At 48.2% G+C, this 20863-nt stretch overlaps 1 protein-coding gene across 2 annotated transcripts in view; it reads left to right on the forward strand.

Moving 5' to 3' along the window:
- spdef (SAM pointed domain containing ets transcription factor) overlaps positions 1-20863 on the forward strand; it is a 195962-nt gene that overhangs the window by 111655 nt on the left and 63444 nt on the right. For both annotated transcript variants that reach the window (XM_072480510.1, XM_072480511.1), the window contains exon 4: positions 11538-11735. In XM_072480510.1, the coding sequence (XP_072336611.1) occupies positions 11538-11735 (198 nt within the window). The remainder of the gene's footprint in view (positions 1-11537; positions 11736-20863) is intronic.

Genomic DNA, 20863 nt, shown 5'->3' on the forward strand with positions numbered 1-20863 from the left:
CAAGAGCTGATGGCAGAATTCAAGGTGTGGCCTGTCCTGAAGACTGCACAGCTTCAGTGTAGCGGCTGATGGTCACATTAGCAATATAGAGCAGCATTCTTGTTAAGAACATAGAACATACAGTTCAGAAGGAGGCCTTTCGGCCCATCGAGTCTGCACCGACCCACATTAAGCCCTCACTTCCACCCTATCCCTGTAACCCAATAACCCCTCCTAACCTTTTGACCAATAAGGGCAATTTAGCATGGCAATCCACCTAACCTGCACGTCTTTGGACTGTGGGAGGAAACCGGAGCACCCGGAGGAAACCCGTGACCCAGCAGGGAATCGATCCTGGACCCTGGTGCTGTGAAGCCACAGTGCTATCCACTTGTGCTACCGTGCTGCCTTTACTTTGTTGCTTGCTGTCCAGCATTGGCTAATACGGTCAACTTTATTCCTGATTCCTTTTGGGATGAACACTCAGCTCTGTGCAGCCAAATCAGTTGGTAATCCAAGTATCTGCTTTTGGCTTCTGGAAAATATCACAAGTTCTTCATTTGCTCTGTTTGATAAAGACTATGAATGTAGTCATGAGATACTGTTAGGTTTGCAATCATGGTCTATATGCTATCCCAATGCTTCCCTGATCAAACCTCCAATATAATGAATTGGTGTTTTAGTGCAGTGAGGGCTGTACTCACTAGAAAGAGTGTGGGCCGGGAGAATTTGGGCTCCAGTCTAGTGAGACTATGTTCCAGTAACAGCCCAGCTGAATTTGCCTTTTTTTCTTGTGGAACGTTATCATGAACACCAATTGATGTTTGGGAGTGAGCCCAGATTCTCTGTGTACACTTGCTCAGGAGTCAGTAGCATAGTGGTAATGTGAACCAAAGGCCCGGACTAATATCTGGAGACATCAAATCCCACCTGAGCAGCCTGGGGGAATTTAAATCCAGGAAATCTGAAATGAAAATCCTTATTTGACTTCTTTGTAGCTGCTGGACTGTTTACAAAACCACCTCGTTCGCTAATTCCATTGGGGAAGGGATCTGCTGCCTTTATTTCCTGTGACTCCAGACCCACAGCAATGTGGTTGACCCATAACTGCCCTCTGAAATGGCCTTAGCAAAGTACTCAGGTGCAGGCAGCTCACCATCACTGTTTGAAGGGCAGATAGGGCTGACCTTGGCAAGGATGATGCTAACCCCCCCCCAAAAATTAATTAAAGAAGACAGAATTTCTGTAACCTCTTTACCACCATATAATAATAATAATCTTTATTGTCACAAGTAGTCTTACATTAACACTACAATGAAGTTACTGTGAAAATCCCCTCGTCGCCACATTCCGGCGCCTGTTCGGGTACATTGAGGGAGAATTCAGAATGTCCAAATTACCGAATAGCATATCTTTCGGGACTTGTGAGAGGAAACCAGAGCATCCGGGGGAAACCCACGCAGACACGGGGAGAACGTGCAGACTCCGCACAGACAGTGACCTAAGCCGGGATCGAACCCAGGTCCTGGAACTGTGAAGCAACAGTGCTAACCACTGTGCTACCGTGCCACCCATATTGTATATCATTGTTCCAGGATTTTAATGAACTGTAACTCAAACCTACTGATATTTTGAAGATGAATATATGTCAATATAATATATATATATATATAAATATATATACATAGATCGTTCTGTTAACAAGAAGTAACCAATGTTTTCAACCTTTCCAACATAATTTCGCACTTTGGTTCCCCAGGTTCAACCTTTATCCCTAATTTCTGACACACCCAGTAACTGAGTGATATGATAAGCTGTCACAATATTGAAAAGTAGGTGCATCGACCAATAACATAGGGTCAGAGGGGTGATCTTCAGGGTAGCCTTGGAAATAAGAGGTCAGATTGAAAACAGACCTCGTCGATTGGATATTTTCAGCGACTAGCCAATAGTCAAACCTGAGCATATTATTCAGCCAATACAATCTTAGAACCAAGGTTGTGTTGACCTGTAAACACCTAAATTTGGCCAATCGAGTTTAAAATTAGTTTCTGCATTTATGTTTTACTGATTCTACTTTACTTAACAAGTATGATTTTTTTTTAGTAGCAGTCGACCTCACATATCTTAAAGGGCTACTGCTGGCACAATGGAGAGTTTGCAGCAATTCTAGGAACAGCCTGCTCAACAGTCTCTTGAAATGCCACATGTTGGCTATGGCTACAGGAACGGGTACACGTTACACTAGATCATATCAATTAAATGTGCTGGCCATTGCTTCCAGCATGGAGCGATTCTAAAACAGTTGGAAATAGGGCTACGCAATGGTGCCAAATCTTCAACCTACGCTTCCTCGAAGCATGGCACCCTGCTGATTATACAGGCCTTGTTACCTTTACTGCCCCATTCAAATGCACACCCTGATGCCAGGACAGTGATTACTGGAAGGTTATTCCAACAGGAAAGCCATGGAGGGTGAGCCAAATTCCTTTGCACATACATACTTTCAGTAAAGTTAGTTCGTTAGCAAATAGAAGAAAGGAAACTCAGACTCAATGTTCCTTTTCTCCACCCATTGCACCAGCTGCACTGCCACCATTATGGGGACAAGCTAAGTTGGCACAGATCTGGTACAGGACTTAGGGTCCTGACTCATTGGCACTATTCTTTGGAGGTTGATTTAGTCAAAGTTTACAAAGGCACATGTGATTAATCATGAAGTAACTCAAGGATGGCTCATCAGTCTGACTTTAGGGTAGTTGCGCTATCCTTCGTAGCCTTGTATGCACCTTTTGCTTATGAGCCTGGTGAAGTGTGTTGCCTGGGTTCTGTGCTAAACGACGCGGGGAGCTTCGGCGCCCCTCATAAAGGGTGGAGAGTGGGGTGATGGGTTGGGAGCTGTTGGTGGCTAAATTGACAAATATGCAAAATTCAACCCCAACCCAGCAGAAATATACTTACTTCCAGTTTAACCGCAGTAGTTTGGATATTCAATTAACCTGTTCTAAAAAGCTGGGCTTATTGTTTTAATATGTCAATGAGGCCTTATTCTAGGAGGGTGGTGGAGTGGGGAGGGGGGATGAGATGGGATGGGGATGGGGGGGGGGGGGGGGAATGGTCAAGGAAGGACCGGAAAATCCCGCCCGGTGTTTCAAGTATAGAGAGAAGCTTTTGTTAGGCACCATGCAATGTCAAGTGTAACAGATAGAAAGTTAGGGCTAACATTGTTAATGTAGTTGGACCTTTTATGCATTGCTCACAGGCAGCTGAAGAACGTGGTGTTTTAGACATAGAATTTACAGTGCAGAAGGAGGCCATTCGGCCCATCGAGATTGCACCAGCTCTTGGAAAGAGCACCCTACCCAAGGTCCACACTTCCACCCCTATCCCCATAACCCCAGTAACCCCACCCAACACTAAGGGCACATTTTGGACACTAAGGGCAATTTAGCTTGGCCAATCCACCTAACCTGCACATCTTTGGACTGTGGGAGGAAACCGGAGCACCCGGAGGAAACCCACGCACACACGGGGAGAACGTGCAGACTCCGCACAGACAGTGACCAAGACGGAATCGAACCTGGGACCCTGAGCTGTGAAGCATTGTGCTAACCACAATGCTACCGTGCTGCCCATAATCATAATTATAAGGAAACTAATATTTTGTGGTATTGTCTATGAAGGGTGAACGATTGTGTATTTTCAGAAGGGAAAAGGGGCTAAGGAAATGTGAAATTGTGGGGGTAATGCACAATTCAGAGAATACAATTTTTAGTCGGGACCAGTGGACACTTGTGGTCAGGGAGTGAACATTGAAGGAGCCCATGAATGGGGGCCATATCAAGGCCATGAGCATTTACACAGATTATGAGACCTTGGTCAAGTTAAAAAAGTCTACCAGTTCAGAGAAAGGGAAACAAAAGGAAGAGTTATGATTATGTGACACTGAATCATGTGTCGGCTGTGATTCAGTCAGTACGACTCTCGCTTATGAATTGAAGAGATTTGGATTCAAGACCCACACCAGGACTGAAGGATTGTTGCACTGTTGGAGGTGTGACATTTGGTTGAGATGTTAAACCAAGGACCTGTTTGCTCTATCAGATGTCAGCAAAAGAACCCATTGCACAAATTTGCAGACGAGCAGGAGAGTTACCTCCAATGTCCTCACCAATATTTATTCCACAATCAACATGACAAAAAGGACTTCCGGTAGCGGCCATGACCTGCTAAGTCACGTGAACGGCAGCTCCCGCCGGGATCGGTGTTTCGGGCCACTAAAAGGAGCGGTGGCAGCAATTAACAGGAGGGACCGGCGTGGGAACAGACGTGGGAGAGCCCTCCGCCCCCCCACTGGTGCATGGGAGAGGACCAGAAGCGGTGCCGGCAGACGGGCGAACCGGGGAAGAAGGTCGAGAAGGTTCGGGAGGTCAAAATGGCGGCCGTAGAAGATCGGGAGGTGTGGGCCCAGTGGGCCCAGAGAACAGCAGGAGCGCCTTAAAACTGCTTCATGGAGCTGAAAACGGAGATGCTGGCCTCCATGGAGAGAATTGTGGTGACCCAGAAGGCACAGGAGAAGGAAATCAAGGAGGTGAGGAGGAAGGTGGCGGAGAATAAGGACGAGATCCTGGGCCTGGCGGTGAAAGTGGAGGCGCACGAGGCGCTCCATGAAAGATGGCAGGAGAGGCTGGATGACCTTGAGTGCAGGTCTCGGAGCCACAATCTGCGGATCCTGGGCCTTCCTGAAGGAGCGGAGGGGGCGGATGCAAGCACGTAGGTGGCCACAATGTTGGGGGCGCTGATGGGCGCGGGGGCCTTCCCGCGGCCCTTGGAGCTGGATGGGGCGCACAGGGGTTCTCGCCAGAAAGCCGAGGATTAACGAGCCACCGAGGGCGATGGTGATAAGGTTTCAGCGCTTGGCAGACCGAAGCGAGTCTTGCGGTGGGCGAAGAAAGAGCGGAGCAGTAAGTGGGAGAATGGCAAGATCCGAATTTACCAGGACCTGGGAGCTGAGCTGGTGAGGAGGCGTGCAGGTTTTAACGGGCGAAGTTTGGGCTCCTGCACCCGGCGAGACGGTGGGTAACATTCCAGGACAGGCACCACTATTTGATACCCCAGATGAGGCGTGGTTCATTCATCAGGCAGGAGAAGCTGGACCTGAACTAAGGGACTGTTGTATGGGGGTGAAATGTGCGGGTGGGGAGGGACCGAGGAGAGGGCGGTGGGTAAAGCATAAGTTTATGGGCATGTCTGCCGAGTTGGTTGGGGTTTTGTTGTTTGTTTTGCTTGTTTTCCAGGTGTTTTGTTTTCCAGGTGTTCAGTGCTGGGGGTGGGAAACGCCCGGGACGGGCTGTCCGGCGCACGGGGAGGTCCAGATGGCGCATGCCCTTCTACCCTGCGGGGGAGGGGGCGGAGGGTGGCCCGAAGGAGGCAACAAGTTAAGGGTGGATATACAGAGCTGGGAGCGGCCGGGGACAGCATGGGTGAGCTGACTCACGGAAGCACAATGGGGGGGAAACCAGAGCTAAGCGGATGCTTGGTGGGGGGGGGGGGTCGGCGGGGGGGGGGGGGGGGGGGGGGGAGGGGTGCTGCTTTGCTGACTGAAGTAGAGCCAGGTGAGGGGTATATGGATGGAGAGTCGGGCAGGGTGGGGCCGCCGGGGGGGGAGAGCGGGAGGCGGGGGCACACGGTTGGCCAAAAAAGGGAGATGGCTAGTCGGCGGGATGGGGGGGTGGTTACCCCCCGTCCGACCAGGCTGATTACGTGGAACTTGAGGGGCCTGAATGGGCCGGTCAAGCGGTCCCGCGTGTTCTCGCATTTGAAGGGGTTGAAGGCGGATGTGGCCATGTTGCAAGAGACGCACTTAAAGCTCGCGGACCAGACGAGGTTGAGGAAAGGGTGGGTGGGACAGGTGTTTCACTCGGGGTTAGACTCCAAGACCAGAGGGGTGGCTATTTTGGTCAGTAAACGAGTGGCATTTGAGGTGGGGAGCATTGTGGCGGATAAGGGGGGCAGCTATATAATGGTGAGTGGCAAGCTGCAGGGGGCCCGAGTGGTGTTAGTGAATGTATATGCCCCGAACTGGGACGATGCGGACTTTATGAGGCGCGTGTTGGGTAGGATCCCAGACTTGGAGATAAGTCACCTGATTATGGGAGGGGACTTTAATACGGTCTTGGAGCCGAGCTTGGATCGTTCCAAGTCCAGAACGGGAAAGAGGCCGGCGGCGGCCAGGGCCTTGTGGGAGTTCATGGGCCAGATGGGGGGAGTGGACCCCTTGAGGTTTACACGGCCAAGGACGAAGGAGTTTTCCTTTTTCTCCCATGTCCATGAAGTCTATTCACGAATAGACTTTTTTGTGTTGAGTAGGGCGTTAATCCCGAGGGTGGAGGAGGTAGAATACTCGGCCATTGCGGTCTTGGACCATGCCGCGCACTGGGTGGACCTACGACTGGGGGCGGAACGGGCTCAGTGCCCTCTCTGGCGACTGGATGTGGGGCTGCTGGCAGACGAAGAGGTGTGCGGGCAGATAAGGAGGAGCAGTGAGAATTATGTGGGAGTGAATGACACAGGAGAGGTGACGGTGGCAGTGGTTTGAGAGGCTCTGAAGGCGGTCATTAGGGGAGAGTTAATCTCCATTAGGTCCCATAGAGAGAAGGAGAGGGCGGAGAGGGAGAGACTGGTGGGAGAGATACTCAGGGTAGATAGGAGGTACGCGGAGGCCCCAGAGGGGGGGCTGTTGAACGAGCGCCGGAAATTACAGGTGGAGTTTGACCTGCTGTCCACGGGGAAGGCGGAGGCGCAGCTGAGGAAAGCGAAGGGGGCAGTTTATGAGTATGGGGCGAAGGTGAGTAGGATGCTGGCGCACCAGCTGCGCAGGAGGGAGGCGGCCAGAGAGATTGGGGGAGTGCGGGACAGGGAAGGCAACATGGAGTGGAGCCCAGAGAGGGTCAATGAAGTCTTCAGGGAGTTCTACAGAAGGTTATACAAGTCGGAACCCCCCGGGGAGGGGGAAGGGATGAGGCGGTTCATGGACCGGTTGAGGTTCCCACGGGTGGAAGCAGAGCGGATGCAGGGACTGGGGGCCCCGATTGGGTTGGAGGAGGTAGTCAGGGGGCTGGCAGGCATGCAGACGGCTTTCCCGCAGAATGTAATAAACTACCGAATTTCTGCAGTTATTACTGGGCGGCCAATGTGGCCATGATCAGGAAGTGCATGATGGAGGAGGGGCGGCGTGGGGGCGGTTGGAGGTGGCGTCGTGTAGAGGCACCAGTCTAGGGGCACTTGTTACGACTCCGCTGCCGTTCTCGCCGGCGCAATACACCACTAGTCCGGTGGTGACAGCGGCACTGAGGATCTGGGGGCAGTGGAGGAGACACAGGGGAGAGGAGGGGGCCTCAGTGTGGACCCCGATACGGAATAACCACAGATTTGCTCCGGGTAGGTTGGGTGGGGGATACCAAGGCTGGTATAGTGCAGGTATTAGGAGGACGGGGGACCTGTTTATAGACGGGACTTCCCGAGCATGCAGGCGCTGGAGGGGAAGTTCGGCCTACCCCCGGGGAATGCGTTCAGGTACCTCCAGGTTCGGGACTTTCTTAGAAAACAGATGGGGACATTTCCGCTGCTGCCCCCGCGTAGGATCCAGGACAGGGTGGTGTCTGGCATCTGGGTAGGGGAGGGGAAGGTGTCAGACATATATCAGGAGCTGCAGGAGGTGGAGGAAGTCTCAGTGGAGGAGTTGAAGGGCAAGTGGGAGGAGGAGCTGGATGAGGGCCTATGGGCCGACGCCCTGGGCAGGGTGAACTCCTCCTCATCATGTGCCAGGCTCAGTTTAATCAGCTTAAGGTGGTGCATCAGGCGCATATAACGGCGGCAAGAATGAGTAAGTTTTTTGGGGTGGAGAACAGGTGTCAGAGATGTGCAGGGAGTCCGGCGAACCATGCCCATATGTTTTGGGCATGCCCGGCGCTTAAAGAATTCTGGCAGGGGTTTGCGAGGGTGATGTCCAGGATTTTGGACACTCGGGTGAAGGTGAGTCCAACAGTAGCGATATTTGGGGTGTCGGAGGATCCGGGAGTGCAGGAAGCGAAAGAGGCCGAGGTACTGGCCTTTACCTCCCTGGTAGCCCAGAGACAGATCTTGCTAATGTGGAGGGACTCAAAACCCCCGGGTGTGGAGACCTGGGTTAGCGATATGCCGGGGTTCCTCAGCCTGGAGCGAATAAAGTTCGCCTTGAGAGGGTCATTGATGGGGTTCTCCAGGCGGTGGCCACCTTTCCTTGACTTTCTAGGAGAGCAGTAAGTGTCGTCAGCAGCAGCATCCTGGGGGGGAGGGAGGGGGGGTTCAGGTGGGGGCACTGTTGATACAATGTGAGTTGGGCATGGAGACAAAACCCACCTTGTTCTGCTTAAAAAAAAAAAATTCTGTTGTGGAAGTAGTTTCACTGCAAGCTTTGGGATATGTTAATTGTCATTGTTTATTACTATCCGTATTTCTATTTTTGTTCTGTAAAAACATTCATTGGAAAACTTTAATAAAACATTTATGAAAAAAAAACATGACAAAAAGATCAGCTGAGTGTCACATTGTTGTTTGAGGTAACATCTGTGCAAATTGGCCTTCACTATTACAACAGTGACTACATGTCAAAAGTATTTAATTGACCAATTTTGGGAGGTCCTGTGGTCATGAAAGGCGCTATATAAATGCACATTTTTTTTTTTGAAGACTGCAAGATTAAAGGAAGACACTGGGAAATTGGGACAGTGAGGTCCTGGGAAAAACAGCTCCGAGTAAGGTCCTGATTTCAACACAGTGATGATGCAGAAAGGAGAAAGCATGTTTCGAAACATTAAATCATATAGTACAGAAGGAGGCCATTAGGCCCAAGCAGGTTATTTGACAGAATTATCTAATTAACCACAACAGTCCTGCTCCTTTTCCACTCTACGGCCGCACACTTGCAACATAGGGTGAACAAGGGAATAGAGTTAAGGAGAGCATTAAGGCAGAAAGTGTTGGGAATGCTCAGCAGGTCTGGCAGTACCCCATGGAGAAAGAAACAGAGTCAACATTTGAAATTGACCACCTTTCATCAGAATTGGACAAAGTTAGAGATGTGACAGGTTTTAAGCAGGCAGGAAAAGGGGCGAAGGTAGGAAAGAACACGAGGGGAAGGTTGGTGATTGGGTGTTAGGCTGGAAAGATTAAATAACAAAAGGGAAGATGGTTGAAGACGAAATGGGGATAGTAATGGGGTAAATAAAGAAACAAAAGGTCTAGAGGGGTGTGGATGAAAATAGCAGATCATTACCACCAACTACCATCTAAAAACTGCAACAAAGCTTATGATCTGACACTGTTGAAATCAATGTCGAAGGCCGTAAAGTTACTAATTGAAAGATGAGTTGCAGTTCCTTGAACTCCAGTGGAGCAGTGTAGGAGGCTGAGGGCAAAAAGGTCAGAGTGGGAGTGGAGCAGAGATTTAAGATGGCAAGTAGCCAGACGGTCGGGGCCATGCTTGCAGACTGAACAGAGATGTTCTGCAAAACAGTCACCGAATCTGCTTTTGGTTTCCCCAGTTTGCAGGAGGCCACATTGCGACCAGCGAATACAGTAGACTAGATTGTAAGGAATGCAAGTGAACCAGCTTTCATATGGAATAAGTGTTTGTGGCCCTGGATTCTGGGGAGGGAGAAGGCCAAAGAGCAGGTGTTACATCTCTAGCATTTGCATTAGAAGGTGCCATGGGAAGAGGAGAGAATCTGATAGTGATATAAGGAATGGGCCAGGGTATCATGGAGGGAACATTCCCTTTAGAATGTGGAAAGGGAAGGAGAAGATGTATGAGGTGGTGGAAGTGGCAACCATGATGATCTGTTAAATGCAGAGTTTGGGGGGAATAGAAGGCTGGGACGAGGAAAACCTGATTGTGATTCTGGGAGAAAGGAATCCCACTTGTGGCCTGAACGCAGGTGTTCCGTAAAGAAGTCACACAATCCGCGTTTAGTTTCCCTAAGTTGAGGACCATGACCCCACATCAAACAGCAAGTCAGAGTTTGAGACTGTCACTGACCTCAGGACATCTCCACCCACCTAGGTGGCTTAACCTGTCCCACTATTTCCCTTTTTCTTTGCACCATTGTCCCCTTTGTCATTTAATCTCTCCTGCCTTGCATCCCATAATAATTGTTCCCTTGAGCTTGGTTCTTTATACTCACTTTTATTTCCTCTGTAATTCTGAAAAAACCTGTTACCTCACTGTAAAGATGCACCTTTACAGATGAACACAAAAAAGATTTATTAATAAGAATTGCACAGCAGCCTCATAGCTGGAGCTCGCTCCCAAAATCTCTGGTTGCCTAGGAGCCTCTCTCACCATGGGGTGATTCCGCACTGTGAATCCGGATTGGTCACAGATGCCATGTGACCCTTACTCTGCTGTGCTGCCCCTAAAGTGACAATCACTACACTGTGGTCAGAGCACTTAGTTACTCATCCATCAAGGGAGATGAATGAAGCAAGGCTAACAGTTGTGTTCGTGGAAACTGTCAACCACAGCCCACTAGGAGAAATGAATGAATGACTTGTAGCTAAAGAATCTGAGGGGGTTGAACACAGTTCACTGCTTTTCTCTTTCCAGGAACGGACACGTGTGCTTCTTCTGTCTGAACCAGCAGGTGTATGCCCATGACTCTATGGGGGGGTCTCCTTATCTTGGGGGTCTCTGGGGGGTTCTTCCTATCTAGGGGGGGGTCTCAGGGGTGCGGGCAGTGGGGATGGTCTGGTAGGGGAGAGGTGGACAGGCTGTGCATTGTGATGGGGAGGATGGCCCATAGGTGGTCTTTGGGGGCAAGGGGACACCCCAGTGAGGTCCACCATGTCAGGGCTACTCTGGTAAATACCAGTAGTGACCCACGCCCACATAATTCCCGGGCCGGATGACCAGAGAATCGTGAATGCCTGGGCCCACTAAGTGGATGCAACTGGGTCATTAGGACACATTTGCATCCATTAGCCTCCCCCCTCTGGTTTGCGGGCACAAACCCCGATTCCGCTGCCAGCAGTAGAGCCGGACCATAGCAGTCGTGTCAGCGCCTGGCACAGACCTCGATTTTGGCCAGATGCCCATTCCTCTGCCCGATCGCGATCTGCATTACTGACGTCACGGAGCGGAGAATCCAACCCATAAAATCGTAGAATTCCGATAGTGTGGAAGGAGGCCAAATGGCCCATCGAGTCTGCACCGACCCATTGATAGAGCACCCTACCTAGGCCCACCCACCCCGTCCCATCCCCAAAACTCCACCCAATCCGCACATCTTTTGGACACCAAGGGGCAGTTTTACCATGGCCAATCTGCCTAAACCGCACATCTTTGGAATGTACAGGCTCATCTATTTTATTATAGGACAGAGTAAGATGCAGGTAGTCCCATTCAGAACAAGTTGATTCAGTTCACTTGAAATGCACGCCTTCACATTCTGGAATGAATTGTCTTGGATTGATATCACGCTCAGATACTATAATCCATTACTTCCAATTCTTGTTTGCAGACCCGATAGAGTGGAGTGTGGGCAACGTTCAAAAATGGATTTTGTGGACTGAGCATCAGTATCGACTGCCGCAAATTGGGAAATCTTTCCAGGAGCTCAGTGGGAAGGACCTGTGTTCCATGTCGGAGGACGAGTTCAGACAGAGATCGCCCATGTGCGGTGATATTTTGTATGCACATCTGGACATCTGGAAATCTGGTATGTGCTCAACTCAACAGAGCGAGGCAGCATTGACCCAGACACTAATCCATACCTGTATTTACCAGAACTGTTTTCCATCTCCCCGTTTTCCCCTGAAGTTAATAATAATAATCTTTATTATTGTCACAAGTAGGCTTACATTAACTCTGCAATGAAAATTAACCACACTCCGGCGCCTGTTCAGGTACACAGAGGGAGAATTCAGAAGTCCAAATGATCTAACAGCACATCTTTCAGGACCTGTGGAAGGAAACCAACCAGCGCACCCGGAGGAAACCCGCACAGACTCAGGGAGAACGTGCAGACTCCGCAGAGACAGTGACCCAAGCCGGCAATCGAACCCGGGTGCCTGACCCTGTGAAGCAACTTTGCTAACCACTGTGCTACCCAGCCGCTCCTTTGGGGTACAATCTCTTCCTTCTCCAACCCCTCCCCCTCTCCAACTCAACCCCCCACGTCCATGCTACCAGGTGTTAGCCCTGGGGGGCAGAGGGAGGAGGGCAGGGGGCTGTAGGGAGCAACACAGGCTAATGCCTATAGCATGCATTTAATGGCCAGAGGCTGTGGGTCGAGACTGGGGGCAGCATGGTAGCTCAAGTGGATAGCACTGTGGTTTCACAGTGTCAGGGTCCCGGGTTTGATTCCTTGCTGGGTCACTGTCTGTCCGGAGCCTGCGTGTTCTCCCCGTGTCTGCGTTGTTTTCTTCCGGGTGCTCCGGTTTCCTCCCACAGTCCAAAGACGTACAGGTTAGATGGATTGGCCATGATAAATTGTCCTTAGTGACCAAAAAGGTTAGGAGGGGTTATTGGGTTACGGGGATAGGCTGGAAGTGAGGGCTTATGTGGGTCGGTGCAGATGCGATGGGCCGAATGGCCTCCTTCTGCATGTATGTTCTATGACAGTCTATGACTGGGGAAGTTTCAAAGTGTGTTTTTCTCCTTCCCTGCTGACACACGTCGGTCACTGCTGACACCTATCTGAAATCGTCTCACACAACACAGACCTGGGATTGTACCTGCAATGTGGCTGCTCTATTTCTGTTTACCCTGAGTACTTTCTTCTGATATCTCTCTCCACCCCCCCCCCCAACTCAGTGCCCTGGAAATTCTGCCTACCTTGTGATTTTGTTGAAGTGTCATACTGACATTCTGGCAGGGTGAGTGGTTATCCGATGCCAAGCATGATATCCACCCAGTCAGGCTCCTTTTCCAAGGCAATGCCGGCATCACTGCCGGTGTTAATTGTGGTGGCGGGCTGTCCAAACCACTGGTCATATTATGTCTAAACAACCGAGTCCACAGTGTAGACAGGACAACTCCGCTCCTTGTCTGGATGGTACCTGGTGTACAGTAGCTCGGGGGGTACCAATATGAACGGGGAACTTTAATTTTTTTGTCGGTGCTGCTTGGAATTCTTTTATATGAAAATTGATGAGCAGAGCCTCAGTGTGAGCATTTGTGAAGGAGGCTGGATGTCAGATTTAGAACTGATAAAAACTATAAAGGTTGTGGTTATGAAAACCATGCTGGTAAACCTCATTAGTATAAACCCACATTGCAAATATTGTATTTCAAATGCTCATTATGAACCACTTTGTTAAAAATATCAATTCAAATTCTAGAATCATGGAACTGGTCATCCAGCTTACCATACTGGCAAAGGTGCTCTGAAAGATTTATCCACTGTTCAATTTCCAGGCCTGTTTTCTGCTTTTAAATAGTTTTGCCTTTTCAATATTTAATCATTTACCCGTTAAAAGATATTCCCTTGCTTATTGTTTCTGCTGGGACATACTCCGTTCGAACAACACCCGCTGAAAAAGAAAGTCACCAAAATCTCTCCCTTCAGAAATGATTCAAATTTGTGGCCTTAAGCTACCAACTCAACAAATAGAAATTAAATTAAATGAAAAGCCCCTAGTCGCCACATTCCGGCACCTGTTCGGGGAGGTTGGTACGGGCAAATGGAGGCCATTCGGCCCCTCAAGTCTCACGACCCTTCAAAAGAGCACCCTACGTAGGCCCAATCCCCCACCTTATCCCTGTAACCCCACCCAACCTTTGAACACTTAAGGGCAATCTAGAGTGAACAATCCACCTAGCCTGCGCATCTTTGGACTGTGGGAGGAAACCGGAGCCCCCAGAGGAAACCCATGCAGACACGGGGAGAACGTGTAAATTCCACACAGACCGTGACCCGAGAGCGGAATCGAACCCAAGTCCTTGGCGCTGTGAAGCAGCAGTGCTAACCACTGTGCCACTGTGCTGCCATTTATAGAAGAAATACCATGTCCCTATTCAGCTCATTAAAACGTTTCACAATTTTAACTTGTTCCCTTGCAGTGAAAAGAGTCTCCGTTCTTCCCGTCGCTCCTCATTTCTGCAACATCATATAAACCTCCTTGCCGGTACGAACTCATGTTACAAACCTCTTCATTATCAGCGGCACTCATTACAATGTTAAAATATTACTATTGTAATAAGTTGCATCAAACCTTTACATTGCAATCCCATTCCTTATTATGCTCTTCATAACAAATTTCAGCAATTTCATGGACTTTCTCATTGCTAGCCTATAAATTTAGATTGATGATAAACTTCATCATTCTTATAACCTCTTGTTATTACAAATCAACATTATTGCAGACAGTGATCAAAATCCTCCCCACTGTTATTCGACTCTATTTACAATCTGCATTATTATAGATGCCGCTATTAGAAATCTTGCCCTTATTATAAACTCTGTCATTTATACATTTCCCATGAGTAGAAAGCTTTCCCTTGGTTCTCGGTGAAGTTCCATCATAATGTTTGGAGGACTTCAGTGAGATGAAGCTTAGATTAAAAAGCCAGTTGAGTGGTTCCCACGCATTTTTGCTGTGTTGATAAAGACAGATTGTTTTTTAATTACGTCATCAAAATATTAAATATTTATTAATAATAATAATAATAATCGCTTATTGTCACAAGTCAGCTTCAATGAAGTTACTGTGAAAAGCCCCTAGTAGAGCATTGCATTAAATAACCTAAGGTATTGGGAGTAATGCAAATGCAAGGATGTAATGAAACAACTCGTAAGACTGGCAACACTCTGTGTCAGATTGACCACGCCATTGTTTTGTAAATCAAGTTACCAAAGTGAGACCTGATGGCGCGAGATAATCTCTTATTCAGCAATGGAATAGCAGCCCAGCTGACCACGTAGCTGATCACCTTCAGCAAGTGGTCAGGACCAAGCAAGCAACGCAAATGGCTCCCATCACTGCGGAAAACTGTAAACCAGACAGTGAGTGACTGTAAACCAGGCAGTGAGTGACTGTAAACCAGACAGTAAGTGACTGTAAACCAGGCAGTGAGTGACTGTAAACCAGACAGTGAGTGATTGTAAACCAGACAGTGAGTGACTGTAAACCAGACAGTGAGTGACTGTAAACCAGACAGTGAGTGATTGTAAACCAGACAGTGAGTGACTGTAAACCAGACAGTGAGTGATTGTAAACCAGGCAGTGAGTGACTGTAAACCAGACAGTGAGTGACTGTAAACCAGACAGTGGGAGATTGTTAACCAGACAGTGAGTGACTGTAAACCAGACAGTGAGTGATTTTAAACCAGGCAGTGAGTGACTGTAAACCAGACAGTAAGTGACAGTAAACCAGACAGTGAGTGACTGTAAACCAGGCAGTGAGTAACTGTAAACCAGACAGTGAGTGACTGTAAACCAGACAGCGAGTGACTGTATACCAGACAGTGAGTGACTGTAAACCAGACAGTGAGTGACTGTAAACCAGACAGTGAGTGTTGTAAACCAGACCGTGAGTGACTGTAAACCAGACAGTGAATGGCTGTAAACCAGACAGTGTGTGACTGTAAACCAGACAGTGAGTGACTGTAAACCAGACAGTGAGTGTTGTAAACCAGAAAGTGAGTGACTGTAAACCAGACAGTGAGTGTTGTAAACCAGACAGTGAGTGACTGTAAACCAGACAGTGAGCGTTGTAAACCAGACAGTGAGTGACTGTAAATCAGACAGTTAGTGACTGTAAACCAGACAGTGAGTGACTGTAAATCAGACAGTGAGTGACTGTAAACCAGGCAGTGAGTGACTGTAAACCAGACAGTGAGTGACTGTAAACCAGACAGTGAGTGACTGTAAACCAGACAGTGAGTGACGGTAAATCAGACAGTGAGTGACTGTAAACCAGACAGTGGGAGATTGTTAACCAGACAGTGAGTGACTGTAAACCAGACAGTGAGTGATTGTAAACCAGACAGTGTGTGATTGTAAACCAGACAGTGGGAGATTGTTAACTAGACAGTGAGTGACTGTAAACCAGACAGTGAGTGATTGTAAACCAGGCAGTGAGTGACTGTAAACCAGACAGCGAGTGACTGTAAACCAGGCAGTGAGAGACTGTAAACCAGACAGTGAGTGACTGTAAACCAGGCAGTGAGTGACTGTAAACCAGGCAGTGAGTGACTGTAAACCAGACAGTGAGTGACAGTAAACCAGACAGTGAGTGATTGTAAACCAGGCAGTGAGTGACTGTAAACCAGACAGTGAGTGACTATAAACCAGACAGTGAGTGACTGTAAACCAGACAGTGAGTGACTGTAAACCAGACGGTGAGTGATTGTAAACCAGGCAGTGAGTGACTGTAAACCAGACAGTGAGTAACTGTAAACCAGGCAGTGAGTGACTGTAAACCAGACAGTAAGTGACTGTAAACCAGGCAGTGAGTGACTGTAAACCAGACAGTGAGTGACTGTAAACCAGACAGTGAGTGATTGTAAACCAGGCAGTGAGTGACTGTAAACCAGACAGTGAGTGACTGTAAACCAGACAGTGGGAGATTGTTAACCAGACAGTGAGTGACTGTAAACCAGACAGTGAGTGATTTTAAACCAGGCAGTGAGTGACTGTAAACCAGGCAGTGAGTGACTGTAAACCAGACAGTAAGTGACTGTAAACCAGACAGTGAGTGACTGTAAACCAGGCAGTGAGTGACTGTAAACCAGACAGTGAGTGACTGTAAACCAGACAGTGAGTGACTGTATACCAGACAGTGAGTGACTGTATACCAGACAGTGAGTGACGGTAAATCAGACAGTGAGTGACTGTAAACCTGGCAGTGAGTGACTGTAAACCAGACAGTGAGTAACTGTAAACCAGGCAGTGAGTGACTGTAAACCAGACAGTGAGTAACTGTAAACCAGACAGTGAGTGTTGTAAACCAGACAGTGAGTGACTGTAAACCAGACAGTGAGTGTTGTAAACCAGACAGTGAGTGACTGTAAACCAGACAGTGAATGGCTGTAAACCAGACAGCGAGTGTCTGTAAACCAGACTGTGAGTGACTGTAAACCAGACAGGGAGTGACTGTAAACCAGACAGTGGGAGATTGTTAACCAGACAGTGAGTGTTGTAAACCAGACAGTGAGTGACTGTAAACCAGACAGTGAGTGATAGTAAACCAGACAGCGAGTGTTGTAAACCAGACAGTGAGTGACTGTAAACCAGACAGTGAGTGATAGTAAACCAGACAGCGAGTGTTGTAAACCAGACAGTGAGTGACTGTAAACCAGACAGTGAGTGACTGTAAACCAGACAGTGAGTGACTGTAAACCAGACAGTGAATGGCTGTAAACCAGACAGCGAGTGTCTGTAAACCAGACAGTGAGTGACTGTTAACCAGACAGTGAGTGACTGTAAACCAGACAGTGAGTGACTGTAAACCAGACAGTGGGAGATTGTTAACCAGACAGCGAGTGTTGTAAACCAGACAGTGAGTGACTGTAAACCAGACAGTGAGTGACTGTAAACCAGACAGCGAGTGTTGTAAACCAGACAGTGAGTGACTGTAAACCAGACAGTGAGTGACTGTAAACCAGACAGTGGGAGATTGTTAACCAGACAGTGAGTGACTGTAAACCAGACAGTGAGTGACTGTAAACCAGACAGTGAGTGACTGTAAACCAGACAGCGAGTGTCTGTAAACCAGACAGTGGGAGATTGTTAACCAGACAGTGAGTGACTGTAAACCAGACAGTGAGTGACTGTAAACCAGACAGTGAGTGGCTGTAAACCAGACAGCGAGTGTCTGTAAACCAGACAGTGAGTGACTGTAAACCAGACTGCGAGTGTTGTAAACCAGACAGTGAGTGACTGTAAACCAGACAGCGAGTGTTGTAAACCAGACAGTGAGTGACTGTAAACCAGACAGTGAGCGTTGTAAACCAGACAGTGAGTGACTGTAAACCAGACAGCGAGTGTTGTAAACCAGACAGTGAGTGACTGTAAACCAGACAGTGAGCGTTGTAAACCAGGCAGTGAGTGACTGTAAACCAGACAGTGAATGGCTGTAAACCAGACAGCGAGTGTCTGTAAACCAGACAGTGACTGACTGTAAACCAGACAGTGAGTGACTGTAAACCAGACAGCGAGTGACTGTAAACCAGACAGTGAGTGACTGTAAACCAAACAGTGAGTGACTGTAAACCAGACAGTGAGTGACTGTAAACCAGACAGCGAGTGACTGTAAAACAGACAGTGAGTGACTGTAAACCAGACAGCGAGTGACTGTAAACCAGACAGTGAGTGACTGCAAACCAGACAGTGAGTGTTGTAAACCAGACAGTGAGTGACTGTAAACCAGACAGTGAGTGACTGTAAACCAGACAGTGGGAGATTGTTAACCAGACAGTGAGTGACTGTAAACCAGACAGTGAGTGGTTTTAAACCAGGCAGTGAGTGACTGTAAACCAGGCAGTGAGTGACTGTAAACCAGACAGTAAGTGACTGTAAACCAGACAGTGAGTGACTGTAAACCAGGCAGTGAGTGACTGTAAACCAGACAGTGAGTGACTGTAAACCAGACACTGAGTGACTGTATACCAGACAGTGAGTGACGGTAAATCAGACAGTGAGTGACTGTAAACCTGGCAGTGAGTGACTGTAAACCAGACAGTGAGTAACTGTAAACCAGGCAGTGAGTGACTGTAAACCAGACAGTGAGTTACTGTAAACCAGACAGTGAGAGACTGTAAACCAGGCAGTGAGTGACTGGAAATCAGACAGTGAGTGACTGTAAACCAGACAGTGAGTGACTGTAAACCAGACAGTGAGTGACTGTAAACCAGGCAGTGAGTAACTGTAAACCAGACAGTGAGTGACTGTAAACCAGACAGCGAGTGACTGTATACCAGACAGTGAGTGACTGTAAACCAGACAGTGAGTGACTGTAAACCAGACAGTGAGTGTTGTAAACCAGACCGTGAGTGACTGTAAACCAGACAGTGAATGGCTGTAAACCAGACAGTGTGTGACTGTAAACCAGACAGTGAGTGACTGTAAACCAGACAGTGAGTGTTGTAAACCAGAAAGTGAGTGACTGTAAACCAGACAGTGAGTGTTGTAAACCAGACAGTGAGTGACTGTAAACCAGACAGTGAGCGTTGTAAACCAGACAGTGAGTGACTGTAAATCAGACAGTTAGTGACTGTAAACCAGACAGTGAGTGACTGTAAATCAGACAGTGAGTGACTGTAAACCAGGCAGTGAGTGACTGTAAACCAGACAGTGAGTGACTGTAAACCAGACAGTGAGTGACTGTAAACCAGACAGTGAGTGACGGTAAATCAGACAGTGAGTGACTGTAAACCAGACAGTGGGAGATTGTTAACCAGACAGTGAGTGACTGTAAACCAGACAGTGAGTGATTGTAAACCAGACAGTGTGTGACTGTAAACCAGACAGTGGGAGATTGTTAACTAGACAGTGAGTGACTGTAAACCAGACAGTGAGTGATTGTAAACCAGGCAGTGAGTGACTGTAAACCAGACAGCGAGTGTCTGTAAACCAGACAGTGAGTGACTGTAAACCAGACAGTGAGTGACTGTAAACCAGACAGTGGGAGATTGTTAACCAGACAGTGAGTGACTGTAAACCAGACGGTGAGTGACTGTAAACCAGGCAGTGAGTGACTGTAAACCAGACAGTGAGTAACTGTAAACCAGGCAGTGAGTGCCTGTAAACCAGACAGTGAGTGACTGTAAACCAGGCAGTGAGAGACTGTAAACCAGACAGTGAGTGACTGTAAACCAGGCAGTGAGTGACTGTAAACCAGGCAGTGAGTGACTGTAAACCAGACAGTAAGTGACAGTAAACCAGACAGTGAGTGATTGTAAACCAGGCAGTGAGTGACTGTAAACCAGACAGTGAGTGACTATAAACCAGACAGTGAGTGACTGTAAACCAGACAGTGAGTGACTGTAAACCAGACGGTGAGTGATTGTAAACCAGACAGTGAGTGACTGTAAACCAGACAGTGAGTGATTGTAAACCAGGCAGTGAGTGACTGTAAACCAGACAGTGAGTGACTGTAAACCAGACAGTGGGAGATTGTTAACCAGACAGTGAGTGACTGTAAACCAGACAGTGAGTGATTTTAAACCAGGCAGTGAGTGACTGTAAACCAGGCAGTGAGTGACTGTAAACCAGACAGTAAGTGACTGTAAACCAGACAGTGAGTGACTGTAAACCAGGCAGTGAGTGACTGTAAACCAGACAGTGAGTGACTGTATACCAGACAGTGAGTGACGGTAAATCAGACAGTGAGTGACTGTAAACCTGGCAGTGAGTGACTGTAAACCAGACAGTGAGTAACTGTAAACCAGGCAGTGAGTGACTGTAAACCAGACAGTGAGTAACTGTAAACCAGACAGTGAGTGACTGTAAACCAGACAGTGAGTGACTGTAAACGAGACAGTGAGTGTTGTAAACCAGAACGTGAGTGACTGTAAACCAGACAGTGAATGGCTGTAAACCAGACAGTGAGTGACTGTAAACCAGACAGTGAGTGACTGTAAACCAGACAGTGAGTGTTGTAAACCAGACAGTGAGTGACTGTAAACCAGACAGTGAGTGTTGTAAACCAGACAGTGAGTGACTGTAAACCAGACAGTGAGTGTTTTAAACCAGACAGTGAGTGACTGTAAACCAGACAGTGAATGGCTGTAAACCAGACAGCGAGTGTCTGTAAACCAGACAGTGAGTGACTGTAAACCAGACAGGGAGTGACTGTAAACCAGACAGTGGGAGATTGTTAACCAGACAGTGATTGTTGTAA

Source organism: Scyliorhinus torazame, chromosome 17 (genome assembly GCF_047496885.1).
Source record: "Scyliorhinus torazame isolate Kashiwa2021f chromosome 17, sScyTor2.1, whole genome shotgun sequence".
Classification (NCBI taxonomy): Eukaryota; Metazoa; Chordata; class Chondrichthyes; order Carcharhiniformes; family Scyliorhinidae; genus Scyliorhinus; species Scyliorhinus torazame.